The 16,118-nt window shown below is 41.4% G+C and overlaps 1 protein-coding gene across 13 annotated transcripts in view; it reads right to left on the bottom strand.

Annotated features, from left to right (window-relative positions):
• Positions 1-16,118, bottom strand: part of LOC139556484 (neurexin-3b-like) — a 328,473-nt gene that overhangs the window by 123,200 nt on the left and 189,155 nt on the right. For all 13 annotated transcript variants that reach the window (XM_071370487.1, XM_071370488.1, XM_071370489.1 and 10 more), the window contains one exon: positions 4,168-4,349. In XM_071370487.1, the coding sequence (XP_071226588.1) occupies positions 4,168-4,349 (182 nt within the window). The remainder of the gene's footprint in view (positions 1-4,167; positions 4,350-16,118) is intronic.

Genomic DNA, 16,118 nt, shown 5'->3' with positions numbered 1-16,118 from the left:
TAGGTTATGGAGAATAAACGGTATTTTAAAACAACGACCAGAAATATAACTGTAAGTATTGACCAGTGTTAAACTTGAGCGTGTACTGTGACTATACATGGCATCAATTTGTTAAATACATTCTCTCCTCCTGCACTCTAATGATAAATTAATTTGCCTTTTGCTTTGTGAGACTACAGGAATGAAGAAATGTATTTCTAACGAGTTGGAGCCGAATTACAACTGATATGAAGCTTGGCTGGAGAGTGCCGCTCAGCTCTGAGAAAGAAAAAATAGGATTAAAAATGCATTTGATTTCCTTCCTATCGAGGTTTCTGCAATTACCAAGCCAGTTAAAATGAGGAGCGGCGTTTTCCTATCTCTCTCCCTCACACACACAGACTCACACTCACACTCACACTCACACTCACACTCACACTCACACTCACACTCACACTCACACTCACACACACACACACACACACACACACACACACACACACACACACACACACACACACACACACACACACACACACAGACAGACACACCCCCACCCCTGCACACAGACATTCCTCTAGACTGTAAAGCAGCTATATAGAAACACTACTTGGCCTTCATGTTGTGTGACCAGATGGTGAGGTTGGAGCAGCGTACATCCAGCAGTACGTTGCAACACACTCCAGAGACGAGGGGAGTCTTTGAGGAGAGAAAGACTCTCAATCTGTTGGTGTAATTGTATCCCTCTCTGCTCTTCATACTTCTCTGACTCTCTCCTCAACATCACTACTTTCACACCCCATCAGCACACGGCACTTTTCCAATAAATACGTTTGGCATCGCTATAGTCGGCGGCCATCTTTGTTGACTATTATGTCAATAAGTCAACCACAACAACAAAAACAAGGGGTATTGAATAGGGCTGTTACGGTGAACATATTACCGCCACACCGGCGATCACGACTCATGATGGCAGTCAAATTCCACGTGACCGTTTGGTCATGGTAATTAGGCTTCTCCAAGCTCTGATGCTGCTGATGGTCATTAGTAGCCTACCAGACTTGCTAACTGCCTGGTACTCAACACTCTATTGTCCCGCTAATCACTCTGACGTCAATGCAAATGGTATTTAAAGTCGAATCAAACACTTCATGAGAGCCCATGAGCTCATGTTCCGCAACATTTCTATAGGCTATGCAATTGCGTGAGAAAACCGAGTTTTGATGGCCTCTATTAAAAAGAGGAGGAGCCCATCAGCTTTCTATAGGCTAGGCCTACTCTATTTATTTTTCAACTTTCCTAATATTAAGCACATTGCTTCTCTTTACAACAGGAGTATAGCCTACCTGGCTGGCATGAAAATGAACCACGGGAAAAGTGTCCACCATTTGCTATTTAAGTGCATACATTATGTATAATATACATGTATTTTTTTCCATTGCCCCTGTTTCAATACAGTTGGTGATAATGGTCCATTCTAAATCAAAACAAATTTCATACATATATTATTTAGTAAAAAAATCAAAAATAGTGTGATGGGTGACAATATTAGCCTATCACGTGTGAATTATATATTATCACGTAATGTTGCCCAGCTTAAGGCAAGAAACAACGCATGCTTTTTATAGACTTTTTCAAATCATAGTCGCACATGTAGCCTAGCCCATAGACCTATACAGTGTATTTGGAAAGTGTTCAGACCCCTTGACTTAGTTTAGGGGTGTTAGTTTACATCCTTCGTCTAAAATTGATTAAAGAAAAATAAATCTCCACAGCATGATGCTGCCACCACCATGCTTCACCGTAGGGATGGTGCCAGGTTTCCTCCAGACGTCACGCTTGGCATATCAGGCCAAAGAGTTGAATCTTGGTTTCATGGTCTGAGAGTATTTAGGTGCCTTTTGGCAAACTCCAAGCGGGCTATCATGCGCCTTCTACTGAGGAGTGGCTTCCGTCTGGCCACTCTACTATAAAGGCCTGATTGGTGGAGTGCTGCAGAGATGATTGTCCTTCTGGAAGGTTTTCCCATCTCCACAGAGGAACTCTGGAGCTCTGTCAGAGTGACCATCGGGTTCTTGGTCACCTCCCTGACCAAGGCCCTTCTCCCCCGATTGCTCAGTTTGGCCGGGTTGCCAGCTCTAGGAAGAGTCTTGGTGGTTCCAAACTTCATTTAAGAGTGATGGAGGCCCCTGTGTTCTTGGAGACCTTAAATGCAGCAGAAATTATTTGGTACCCTTCCCCAGATCTGTGCCTCGATATAATCCTGTCTCGTGGCTCTACAGACAATTCCTTTGACCTCAAGGCTTTTTTTTTGCTCTGACATGCTTTGTTCCTATGGGGTATTGTGTGTAGATTGATGAGGATAAAAAAAATTAAATCCATTTTAGAATAAGGTTGTAATGTAATAAAATGTGGAAAAAGTCAAGGGGTCTGAATACTTTCCGAATGCGCTGTATATTTTGATAAGGTGTGTATCACAACTAAAGTGGCCAAATAACTTCTTAAAATGAAGGAGATTAATCCGCGTTACAATGGGTGTAGAACCTAACTGGCATACATACGCAGCGAGTGAGTTTAGAGTTTGGGGGAGATCATTTTCACAATAAAAATGGATCTTTCTAATAAAAGCATTACACGCATACTCACATTTGCGGTCACTTTTGAGAATGGGTTTTCCTGCTAATGGAACATTCTCGCTTATAGCCTACTGCTGTGTGCACATTGCTGCGCTTATAATGGGAAGAAATAGCCTAATAGTTTATCAACATTTTAAGCTAAATGTTCTGATCTGTTGCATCAGGCTCACTGCTTAAAACTGTTTTTTTTTATGCTAGTGGTTATATTCATTTGGGATCTATAGCATCCCACAACTGTCCCGGATTATGTTTGGAATGTTTATTTCTCACACAGAATAGAATAGGTCGACTTTTGTACTATGTGGAATAGTAGATTGACATTGGCCAGTGTTTTTCCTGTTCGTTAGGCCTACTCATCTTGTTGGCTGACGAAATGTTTGGAGAAAATATATATTATATTTTATTCACTTATGTTCAATTGCATTCTTCATACTATAAAATAATATAAAATAATGTCACAGAATTCTAAGCAAATCTTGTCTGCTAAATGAACTAGTGTAGCCCACAGCCATGTGGCATAGCCAGATCAGGGCCTAACATAAGAACAACTCAGAGTATGCTATTCCGTTCTTCTGAAATAGACGGCATTTTCTTCATATCATGTTTCTTTAGACCTGTCTAAAATAAATAATGGATTTATTGTGATGGTGTAGGCTATATTACAGTGATTTATTCGACTTTTTAAAATGTAGATGTTCCAAAGGCCTGCATCAGTGGTTGAAGCCAGGAGATGCTAAATGTGTTTACGTTAATTAACGGTCAATTACCTTGAGACGGGCAGTTATTTGCTCGACAATCACCGGCTGACAAAATTTCATGACCACCACGGTCCTAGTCATAACATATTAATGTTGCTGATTCACACAGGGTTTCCAGGCACAGTGATCGTGTTCTCCACATGCATCACACAGACATGGCTTATTAACTATTCATGCCTTAGAGTTTAGATTCACTGCATTGTTTAGAGAGAAAGTAGTTCTGAGAGGATTGTGTGACATACAAAGTTAGAAAACAAGGGAGAAACAAGGGAGGGGAACATACTGTGATATCTATTATGGATTGGCCCCCCGTTGCAATGCTATCACTTGGTTCAACTTCAGTACCTCCCCATTCTCATTGTAGGTCATTGTTTAGAACAGTGGTTCTTAGTCCTGGTCCTGGGGGCCCAAAGGGGTCGACAGTTACATTTTTGGCCTAGCACTACACACCTCATGATCAAGCCATGAATTAGTAGAATCAGGTGTGTAGTGCTTTAACTACTACTGTAAGGAATCACTGTAAATACACTGAGAACCATAGAACTAAAGAGGCTTTACAAATTGGGGCTAGATGTAGTCTCCCTGTCCAGGGTTAGACAGGAGACACTGTAGACTACACTGGTGCCCTTGAGAAAAAGACTTGGGGACACCATGCAGGCTAGCAGTAGACTAAAAGGTGACTTACGATGTGTAGTATGATATAGTTACTGTACTGTACTGCACTGTGGCCCTGTCTTGGGGACACCATGTCATGGTAACAGTAGGGACAACGGCAAGACTGAAACTGGACTTACGATGTGTAGCATGATGTAGTCACCGAGTCGCGGCGCGCTGTCGATGCGGACCAGGATGCCGTCCTTGATGGTGGTGCTGAAGCCCACAGCCAGGCGGTCGGTACGCGTGCTGGGCCTCTCGTTGTTAGGCCACGTGTACGTGATCAGGCCCCCGCCCTTACCGAAGATATAGGTGGTACCAGCTGCAGAGGGAGAGAAGAAGATGGAGGAAGATGACTTTATTGTCCAATGTACATGAATATGCAACGGAAAGGTGTGCTCTGCATTATCTCAACCCCTCCAAAACACATAAGGAAACATGGAAGGAGAAATGGGGAGAGAGAGAGAGAGGTAGAGAAAGGCAGAGAAAGAGAAGGTTGGAGAAGGAATGAGATTCACGAATACAAGGTGCAAGCTTAATGGACTGGCCTATAACTGCACACCAAGGACGGTGAGGTCACAGAGTTAAACTAGAACACAACACCTTTTTCTAATGTCTCCTCCAAACTGGATTCACCTTGTTTTGGATAAACGCTGTAAAACCAAATCCTCCCGAACCACATAGCCAATGGTGTCAAGGCAAATTCCTCCAAGTTCTATTTTGAGGTTTTAAATTGTAATCGTATTCAGAAAGACTTCCACCTGAGGTCGAAGACTGCAGCTCCCAGGGTGCATATCTGGCCTATAGTAGCTCTTAAATATAGACACTGCCTGGGAATAACAGGCGCAGCAGCCAAAAATGGATAAGTCTTCCAATCCTCATGTATTAAACATAAGACTGCAACCTAAGAACAAAGGCTGGCATTGGAAAAAAAATCGACTAACCTTCCTCGAGTTTAAGTTAACAAATGCAGAGCAAGAAATACGTGGACTACGGGACTGTAGCCTAACAGATCAAGGTATAAGTCGGAAATACACCGTCCTATATATAGGCACAGTTTGATTAACACCACTGTTTGGATCCAACTTGGCTCCAAAATCGCTCTTCTATCAAACTGGGAACAAATTGAGGCTGTATTTATGTGTTTATATATATATATGAGTGTGTGTACGTGCGGTTGTCTAAAACCCACTTAGACTTAGGCCATGCCACACCACCACTACAGTGGCATTCGTGCAGACGGTAGGCCAGACCTAGACCAAACCTAGAGGGGAGAAATTGCTAGTGAAGTGCAATAGAGCATGTCCTTCCTCCCCATCTCTCCATCAGTGTATTCATTCATTGTTCCAACTCTCAGTCTTTCACCTCCAATATTTCTGGTCTAACTGGGTGGCTGTCTAGCCAACTCTTCTCTTAAACAGAAAACAATCTGGTCAGTACTGTAGACTGAGGACTCAGGAGACATATGAATAGAGAGGGAGATAGAGAGAATAGAGAAAGAAAGCAAGAGAGACAGAGAGGAATAGAGAGGTGAATAGAGAGAGAGAGAGAGAGAGAGAGAGAGAGAGAGAGAGAGAGAGAGAGAGAGAGAGAGAGAGAGAGAGAGAGAGAGAGAGAGAGAGAGAGAGAGAGAGAGAGAGAGAGAGAGAGCAAATAAAGAGGAGGGAATAGAGAGGGAGAGAGCGAGAGAGAGAGAGAGAGAGAGAGAGAGAGAGAGAGAGAGAGAGAGAGAGAGAGAGAGAGTATAGAAGATAGGGAATAGAGAGAGAGTGAGAGAGAGTGTGGGAGAGAGAGAGTAGAGTATTACTTCATTAATTCCGACTTGGGAAATCATTTTAACACAGCATGCATCATCAATGACTTCCAATGACAGGACACGCAACAATGGCTAACACATGATAAGACACATAAAGGCACATGCACCATAGTGTCCCTGAAAGAATAGTCTGAGAGAGAGAATAGAGAGGGACACGATGGGAGTCATCAGGTAACAGTGTGAGGACCATGTAATAGACCTCCTCCTAGTCTGTACATGAACTGAAGAATCTGGCACAGTTTGAGGTTCGGCCCTACAGATCACACCCCGCCGGGAGAACGTTTTGGTTTTTGCCCTAGCGCTACACAGCTGATTCAAATAATCAACTCTCGATGTTGAGTTGGTTATTTGAATCAGCTGTGTAGTGCTAGGGCAAAAACCAAAACGTTCACCCGGGGGGCCCAAGGACCGAGTTTGAGAAACCCTGAAATAGAGTAACATCCTCATGTGCTTTTCTTGTATTGAAGAAGCTTAACCTGTTTGGGCTAGGGGGCAGCATTTTCACATTCAGATGAAAAGCGTGCCCAGAGTAAACTACCTGCTACTCAGGCTCAGATGCTAATATATGCATATTATTAGAAGTATTGGATAGAAAACACTCTGCAGTTTCTAAAACTGTTTGAATGATGTCTGTGAATATAACATAACTCATATGGCAGGCAAAAACCTGAGAAAAATCTAACCAGGAAGTGGGAAATCTGAGGTTTTTAGTTTTTCAACTCATTGCCTATCAAATATACAGTGTCTGTGGGGTCATTTCGCACTTCCTAAGGCTTCCACTAGAGTTCAACAGTCTTTAAAACCTTGTTTGAGGCTTCTACTGTGAAGTGAGGGCGAATGAGAGCTGAATGAGTCAGAGGTCTGGCAGAGTGGCATGAGCTGACCACGCGCATTCACGTGAGAGCAACCTGCGTTCCATTGCAATTCTAAAGTCAAAGGAGTTCTCCAGCTGGAACATTATTGAAGATTTATGTTAAAAGGATCCTAAAGATTGATTCTATACATCGTTTGACATGTTTCTACGGACTGTAACGGAACTTTTTGACTTTTCGTCTGGACCTAGTGATCGCGCGTCATGATTGCACGTCATGTGAACTCAAGGCGCGAACAACAAGGAGGTATTTGGACATAAATGATGGACTTTATCAAACAAACATTTATTGTGGAACTGGGATTCCTGGGAGTGCATTCTGATGAAGATCATCAAAGGTAAGTGAATATCTATAATGCTATTTCTGACTTTTGTTGACTCCGCAACATGGCGGGTATGTTTGGCTTGTTTTGGTCTCTGAGCGCCGTACTCAGATTATTGCATGGTTTGCTTTTTTGAAATCTGACAAAGCGGTTGCATTAAGGAGAAGTATATCTATAATTCTGTGCATAATACTTGTATCTTTTATCAAAGTTTATTATGAGTATTTCTGTAAATTGATGTGGCTCTGTGCAAATTCACGGGATGTTTTGGAGGCAAAGCCAAATGTAAACTGAGGTTTTTGGATATAAATATGAACTTGATCGAACAGAACATACATGTATTGTGTAACATGTTGTCCCGGGAGAGTTATCTGATGAAGAATATCAAAGGTTAGTGATTCATTTTATCTCTATTTCTGCTTTTTGTGACTCCTCTCTTTGGTTGGAAAATGGCTGTATGCTTTCTGTGACTGACCTAACATAATGATATGTTGTGCTTTCACCGAAAAGCCTTTTGAAATCGGACACTGTGGTTGGATTAACGAGAAGTTTATCTTTAAAATGGTGTCTAATACTTGTACGTTTGAGAAATATGAATTATGAGATTTCTGTTGTTTGAATTTGGCGCCCTGCAATTTCATTGGCTGTTGGCAAGGGGTAGCGGAACCCCGTTCCCAGATAGGTTAACAACCATTGGTACTATAGCATACTGTACATGAGTAACCATTGTTAATAAGCTCCAATACAGTGCTTCATATTGTAGTTTTAGCTCTGTTTTCATGTATACTGTGAGACAGTTCATATGACTGTATACTGTTAGACATTGAGACATATATAAAACTCTAGCTAGGTCAACCTGTATACTGTGAGACATTAAGACAGATATAAACCTCTAGCTAGGTCAGTCTGTATACTGTGAGACATTAAGACAGATATAAACCTCTGGCTAGGTCAGTCTGTATACTGTTAGACATTAAGACAGATATAAAACTCTAGCTAGGTCAGTCTGTATACTGTTAGACATTAAGACAGATATAAACCTCTGGCTAGGTCAGTCTGTATACTGTGAGACATTAAGACAGATATAAAACTCTAGCTAGGTCAGTCTGTATACTGTGAGACATTAAGACAGATATAAACCTCTAGCTAGGTCAGTCTGTATACTGTGAGACATTAAGACAGATATAAACCTCTGGCTAGGTCAGTCTGTATACTGTTAGACATTAAGACAGATATAAACCTCTGGCTAGGTCAGTCTGTATACTGTGAGACATTAAGACAGATATAAACCTCTGGCTAGGTCAGTCTGTATACTGTTAGACATGAAGACAGATATAAACCTCTAGCTAGGTCAGTCTGTATACTGTGAGATATTAAGACAGATATAAACCTCTAGCTAGGTCAGTCTGTATACTGTGAGACATTAAGACAGATATAAACCTCTAGCTAGGTCAGTCTGTATACTGTGAGACATTAAGACAGATATAAACCTCTAGCTAGGTCAGTCTGTATACTGTGAGACATTAAGACAGATATAAACCTCTAGCTAGGTCAGTCTGTATACTGTGAGACATTAAGACAGATATAAACCTCTAGCTAGGTCAGTCTGTATACTGTTAGACATTAAGACAGATATAAACCTCTAGCTAGGTCAGTCTGTATACTGTTAGACATTAAGACAGATATAAAACTCTAGCTAGGTCAGTCTGTATACTGTTAGACATTAAGACAGATATAAACCTCTAGCTAGGTCAGTCTGTATACTGTGAGACATTAAGACAGATATAAACCTCTGGCTAGGTCTGTCTGTATACTGTTAGACATTAAGACAGATATAAACCTCTGGCTAGGTCAGTCTGTATACTGTGAGACATTAAGACAGATATAAACCTCTGGCTAGGTCAGTCTGTATACTGTTAGACATGAAGACAGATATAAACCTCTAGCTAGGTCAGTCTGTATACTGTGAGACATTAAGACAGATATAAACCTCTAGCTAGGTCAGTCTGTATACTGTGAGACATTAAGACAGATATAAACCTCTAGCTAGGTCAGTCTGTATACTGTGAGACATTAAGACAGATATAAACCTCTAGCTAGGTCAGTCTGTATACTGTGAGACATTAAGACAGATATAAACCTCTAGCTAGGTCAGTCTGTATACTGTGAGACATTAAGACAGATATAAACCTCTAGCTAGGTCAGTCTGTATACTGTTAGACATTAAGACAGATATAAACCTCTAGCTAGGTCAGTCTGTATACTGTTAGACATTAAGACAGATATAAAACTCTAGCTAGGTCAGTCTGTATACTGTTAGACATTAAGACAGATATAAACCTCTGGCTAGGTCAGTCTGTATACTGTGAGACATTAAGACAGATATAAAACTCTAGCTAGGTCAGTCTGTATACTGTGAGACATTAAGACAGATATAAACCTCTGGCTAGGTCAGTCTGTATACTGTTAGACATGAAGACAGATATAAACCTCTAGCTAGGTCAGTCTGTATACTGTGAGACATTAAGACAGATATAAACCTCTAGCTAGGTCAGTCTGTATACTGTGAGACATTAAGACAGATATAAACCTCTAGCTAGGTCAGTCTGTATACTGTGAGACATTAAGACAGATATAAACCTCTAGCTAGGTCAGTCTGTATACTGTGAGACATTAAGACAGATATAAACCTCTAGCTAGGTCAGTCTGTATACTGTGAGACATTAAGACAGATATAAACCTCTAGCTAGGTCAGTCTGTATACTGTTAGACATTAAGACAGATATAAACCTCTAGCTAGGTCAGTCTGTATACTGTTAGACATTAAGACAGATATAAACCTCTGGCTAGGTCAGTCTGTATACTGTTAGACATTAAGACAGATATAAACCTCTGGCTAGGTCAGTCTGTATACTGTGAGGCATTAAGACAGATATAAACCTCTAGCTAGGTCAGTCTGTATACTGTGAGACATTAAGACAGATATAAACCTCTAGCTAGGTCAGTCTGTATACTGTTAGACATTAAGACAGATATAAACCTCTAGCTAGGTCAGTCTGTATACTGTGAGACATTAAGACAGATATAAACCTCTAGCTAGGTCAGTCTGTATACTGTGAGACATTAAGACAGATATAAACCTCTAGCTAGGTCAGTCTGTATACTGTTAGACATTAAGACAGATATAAACCTCTAGCTAGGTCAGTCTGTATACTGTTAGACATTAAGACAGATATAAAACTCTAGCTAGGTCAGTCTGTATACTGTTAGACATTAAGACAGATATAAACCTCTAGCTAGGTCAGTCTGTATACTGTGAGACATTAAGACAGATATAAACCTCTGGCTAGGTCAGTCTGTATACTGTTAGACATTAAGACAGATATAAACCTCTGGCTAGGTCAGTCTGTATACTGTGAGACATTAAGACAGATATAAACCTCTGGCTAGGTCAGTCTGTATACTGTTAGACATGAAGACAGATATAAACCTCTAGCTAGGTCAGTCTGTATACTGTGAGACATTAAGACAGATATAAACCTCTAGCTAGGTCAGTCTGTATACTGTGAGACATTAAGACAGATATAAACCTCTAGCTAGGTCAGTCTGTATACTGTGAGACATTAAGACAGATATAAACCTCTAGCTAGGTCAGTCTGTATACTGTGAGACATTAAGACAGATATAAACCTCTAGCTAGGTCAGTCTGTATACTGTGAGACATTAAGACAGATATAAACCTCTAGCTAGGTCAGTCTGTATACTGTTAGACATTAAGACAGATATAAACCTCTAGCTAGGTCAGTCTGTATACTGTTAGACATTAAGACAGATATAAAACTCTAGCTAGGTCAGTCTGTATACTGTTAGACATTAAGACAGATATAAACCTCTGGCTAGGTCAGTCTGTATACTGTGAGACATTAAGACAGATATAAAACTCTAGCTAGGTCAGTCTGTATACTGTGAGACATTAAGACAGATATAAACCTCTGGCTAGGTCAGTCTGTATACTGTTAGACATGAAGACAGATATAAACCTCTAGCTAGGTCAGTCTGTATACTGTGAGACATTAAGACAGATATAAACCTCTAGCTAGGTCAGTCTGTATACTGTGAGACATTAAGACAGATATAAACCTCTAGCTAGGTCAGTCTGTATACTGTGAGACATTAAGACAGATATAAACCTCTAGCTAGGTCAGTCTGTATACTGTGAGACATTAAGACAGATATAAACCTCTAGCTAGGTCAGTCTGTATACTGTGAGACATTAAGACAGATATAAACCTCTAGCTAGGTCAGTCTGTATACTGTTAGACATTAAGACAGATATAAACCTCTAGCTAGGTCAGTCTGTATACTGTTAGACATTAAGACAGATATAAACCTCTGGCTAGGTCAGTCTGTATACTGTTAGACATTAAGACAGATATAAACCTCTGGCTAGGTCAGTCTGTATACTGTGAGGCATTAAGACAGATATAAACCTCTAGCTAGGTCAGTCTGTATACTGTGAGACATTAAGACAGATATAAACCTCTAGCTAGGTCAGTCTGTATACTGTTAGACATTAAGACAGATATAAACCTCTAGCTAGGTCAGTCTGTATACTGTGAGACATTAAGACAGATATAAACCTCTAGCTAGGTCAGTCTGTATACTGTTAGACATTAAGACAGATATAAACCTCTGGCTAGGTCAGTCTGTATACTGTTAGACATTAAGACAGATATGAACCTCTAGCTAGGTCAGTCTGTATACTGTGAGACATTAAGACAGATATAAACCTCTAGCTAGGTCAGTCTGTATACTGTTAAACATTAAGACAGATATAAACCTCTAGCTAGGTCAGTCTGTATACTGTTAGACATTAAGACAGATATAAACCTCTAGCTAGGTCAGTCTGTATACTGTTAGACATTAAGACAGATATAAACCTCTGGCTAGGTCAGTCTGTATACTGTTAGACATTAAGACAGATATAAACCTCTAGCTAGGTCAGTCTGTATACTGTTAGACATTAAGACAGATATAAACCTCTAGCTAGGTCAGTCTGTATACTGTTAGACATTAAGACAGATATAAACCTCTGGCTAGGTCAGTCTGTATACTGTGAGACATTAAGACAGATATAAAACTCTAGCTAGGTCAGTCTGTATACTGTGAGACATTAAGACAGATATAAAACTCTAGCTAGGTCAGTCTGTATACTGTGAGACATTAAGACAGATATAAACCTCTGGCTAGGTCAGTCTGGATATGGTCTTGCTTTGTCTTCCCTGCAACTTCCTTCCTGCCAGAAGAGTTCTGCCAGCTTCAAATCAGTCGTTGAGTAAAATCTGTGTGTGTGTGTGTGTCTGTGTGTGTGTTACGACACAGTGTTTTTCTGTGGATGGTGATGAGAAGAGAAGATACAGCACCCCAGGGAGCCAATTATCACATTGAGGAGATTCGCTTAGATTATGGAGACAGTGTTCAATCACACATACACACACGCGCACACGCACGCACACACACACACGCTCTGATTGACTGAGCAAAGTCAGACTTGTCAAAACCCCACAAAACCCCACATATAAAAAGGCCCTTACCACTGCAAAAATATCCATAATGCAGTACCATGCAGACCTCAGATAACTCAAGTGTGTGTCCATGTAACATGTAGGCCAGTGGTTCTCAGTCCTGGTCCTGGGGATTGTTGTTTCAGCCTTAGCACTACACAGCTGATTCAAATCATCAAAGCCTGATGATGAGTTGATCATTTGAATCAGCTGTGTAGTGCTAGGGCGAAAACTAAAACGTTCACCCCCGAGGGGCCCCAGGACCAGGATTGAGAACCAAAGCTGTAGACTGTTGCTTTATGCAATGTAAAGTGCATGCAGAACAGAATGACAGGACTGTGGCATGGGGAATATTTATGGATATGTATTTCATATCCATGGACAATGAGAGATAGAGTGCATGGAGGAAACTGAGTGGATTACAGTTACACAACTAATGGAATGTTTCCAGGAGATTCTGAAAGGCTTTCACAGGTTTTAATGCATCTCCTCTCCCCTCCCCTCTCCTCTCCCCCTCTCCTCCCCCTTCTCCTCTCCACGCCAGTTCATGTCGCATTGTGGAAAAGTCTAATTCAACCAAATCTCAGCAACATTATTTGCAGAATCTTTAGAGAAATAAGAACATAAACAACATTACAATTTATCATTTTAGAATGTTTTGAAAAAAATATATTTTTTAATATATATTACTGGTGACTACACCCAAACAAGGGCACTGCGTTCATCCACCTCTGGCCTGCTCGCCTCCCTACCTCTGAGGAAGTACAGTTCCCGCTCAGCCCAGTCAAAACTGTTCGCTGCTCTGGCACCCCAATGGTGGAACAAACTCCCTCACGACGCCAGGTCAGCGGAGTCAATCACCACCTTCCGGAGACACCTGAAACCCCACCTCTTTAAGGAATACCTAGGATAGGATAAAGTAATCCTTCTAACCCCCCCCCTCCCTTAAAAGAGTTAGATGCACTATTGTAAAGTGGTTGTTCCACTGGATATCATAAGGTGAATGCACCAATTTGTAAGTCGCTCTGGATAAGAGCGTCTGCTAAATGACTTAAATGTAATGTAATGTAAATGTGACTTCAACTCCAATTATTTTGTATAGTATTGTATACTACTTTCATGAACTGTGATTTCTCCCGAAGTATTGGACAAGGCTTACACCAGCTACTCCAGGTGAGATCAGGTAGAAGTATTGGACAAGGCTTACACCAGCTACTCCAGGTGAGATCAGGTAGAAGTATTGGACAAGGCTTACACCAGCTACTCCAGGTGGGATCAGGTAGAAGTATTGGACAAGGCTTACACCAGCTACTCCAGGTGAGATCAGGTAGAAGTATTGGACAAGGCTTACACCAGCTACTCCAGGTGAGATCAGGTAGAAGCAAACATGATATCTAGGTATATGGGCTGATGCACTATTCTCACACTTTGTCCTACAACATCTGAACTGGAATGAAGCTCTTTCCGGTACTCTTTTCAAGCACAAATCAGAATTACTTTTCCTGAAAGGAGTACATAATATGAAGAAGGGGGAAAAAAAGGAAATTGAGTCCTTACAAAGGTATTGAAGCATAAAGAGTAACTCAGACAAAAAGCAACAGAGTTCAGAGCACATGAACCCTGAACGTCATAGGGGCTGCATTTACATAGGCAGCCCGATTCTGATCGATTGCCCAACTGTTGGCAAAAAGGCTGATCTGATTTGGCCAATATATCAAAATTGGGCAGCCTGTGTAAACACAGCCTAAGAGAGAATTAAACAAAAGCAGCAGAACTCAGCACTGGGTCACAGTGAGGATGCTCCCATGGTGATGATGATTCTACTGCATCACCTCGCCTCAGCAAGAGAGCACTAATGACTTGTCTGCAGGGTCTGAGACGATGACCTCGCTCAAACAGACTCACACAGAGACAATTAACTAAACTAAAAGCCTCCACTCACACAGGGGGAGAGAGAGAGAGAGGGGTGCAGTGAGAGAGAGCGAGAGAGAGAGCGAGAGTTTTCTTTCTTCAGACTTGTTAAATGGTCAGTTCTTTATGCAGGGTCCCTCATTTCTTGTCGGTCTGATTGTCTGAGCTTAACCCTTTGCCCGGTAATCTTCACCATTACAGAGTAATTATGCTGCCAATGTCATTATGGTTGGCTAGCTACCAGTGAAAGACACTTATTATTATTGCATAAAGACATCGTTTTTACAGAGGGACCAAACTCATCTTCAAAACCTAACAAAAGGCCAAAAAAAATTGAAAAACAATAAATTGTCAGTCCGCCACTTGGCTTGCTGTAAAGCTGAGAGGTGGGGCTGGTCGGAAAAACCCTCTCAGACTTGTAAAACAACTTATAAAGACATTGAGCGATACATACAGGTAACTGCCAAAACAAAGGAAACACTTGAGTAAATGAGGGACCATTATTTTACCATGGCAAGAAGAAAATATCTCAGTGACTTTGAAAGAGGGGTCTCAAAGGAGCATAGGGTGTGTGTGTGTGTGTGTGAGTGAGAGAGAGAGAGTGTGTGTGTGTTTGGCTGTGGCTCAGTCACAAGATCTCAACCAACTTGAACAAAATCAAATCAAACTATATTTGTCACAACCTTTATTTAACTAGGCAAGTCAGTTAAGAACAAATTCTTATTTTCAATGACGGCCTACCGGGGAACAGTGGGTTAACTTCCTTGTTCAGGGACAGAACAACAGATTTTTACCTTGTCAGCTCTGGGATTTGATCTAGCAACCTTCCGGTTACTAGTCCAACGCTCTAACCACTAGGCTACCTGCCGCCCCAAAATGTGCCGAATAAGTGTAGACCTTACCGTGGTATGCTTACCTACAAGCCCTTAACCAGCAGATCAAGAAAGAGTTAAGAAAATATTTACCAAATAAACTAAAGTAAAAAATAATAAAAAGTAACAATAAAATAACAATAACGAGACTGTATACAGGGGGTACCGGTACTGAGTCAGTGTGCCGGGGTACAGGTTAGTCAAGGTAATTTGTACATGTAGGTAGGGGTGAAGTAACTATGCATAGATATTAAACAGCGAGTAGCAGCAGTGTACAAAACAAATGGAGGGGGGGGGGGGGGTGTCAATGTAAAAAGTCTGGTGGCCATTTGATTAATTGTTCAGCAGTCTTATGGCTTAGGGGTAGAAGCTGTTAAGGAGCCTTTTGGTCGTAGACTTGGTGCTCCGGTACCGCTTGCCGTGCGGGTGACTGGAGTCTGACAATTTTTGGGGCTTTCCTCCGACACCGCCTAGTATATAGGTCCTGGAAGGCAGGACGCTTGGCCCCACGATGTACTGGGCCGTATGCACTACCCTCTGTAGCACCTTACGGTCAGATGCCGAGCAGTTGCCATACCAGGCGGTGATGCAACCTGTCAGGATGCTCTCGATGGTGCAGCTGTAGAACTTTTTGAGGATCTGGGGACACATGTCAAGTCTTTTCAGTCTCCTGAGGGGGAAAAGGTGTTGTCGTGCCCTCTTCAGGACTGTCTTGGTGTGTTTGGACCATGATA

This window comes from Salvelinus alpinus, chromosome 27, assembly GCF_045679555.1.
Source record: "Salvelinus alpinus chromosome 27, SLU_Salpinus.1, whole genome shotgun sequence".
Lineage (NCBI taxonomy): Eukaryota > Metazoa > Chordata > Actinopteri > Salmoniformes > Salmonidae > Salvelinus > Salvelinus alpinus.
The sequence above is the reverse complement of the archived record's forward strand: the minus strand, read 5'-3'. Positions and strand labels throughout refer to the sequence as shown.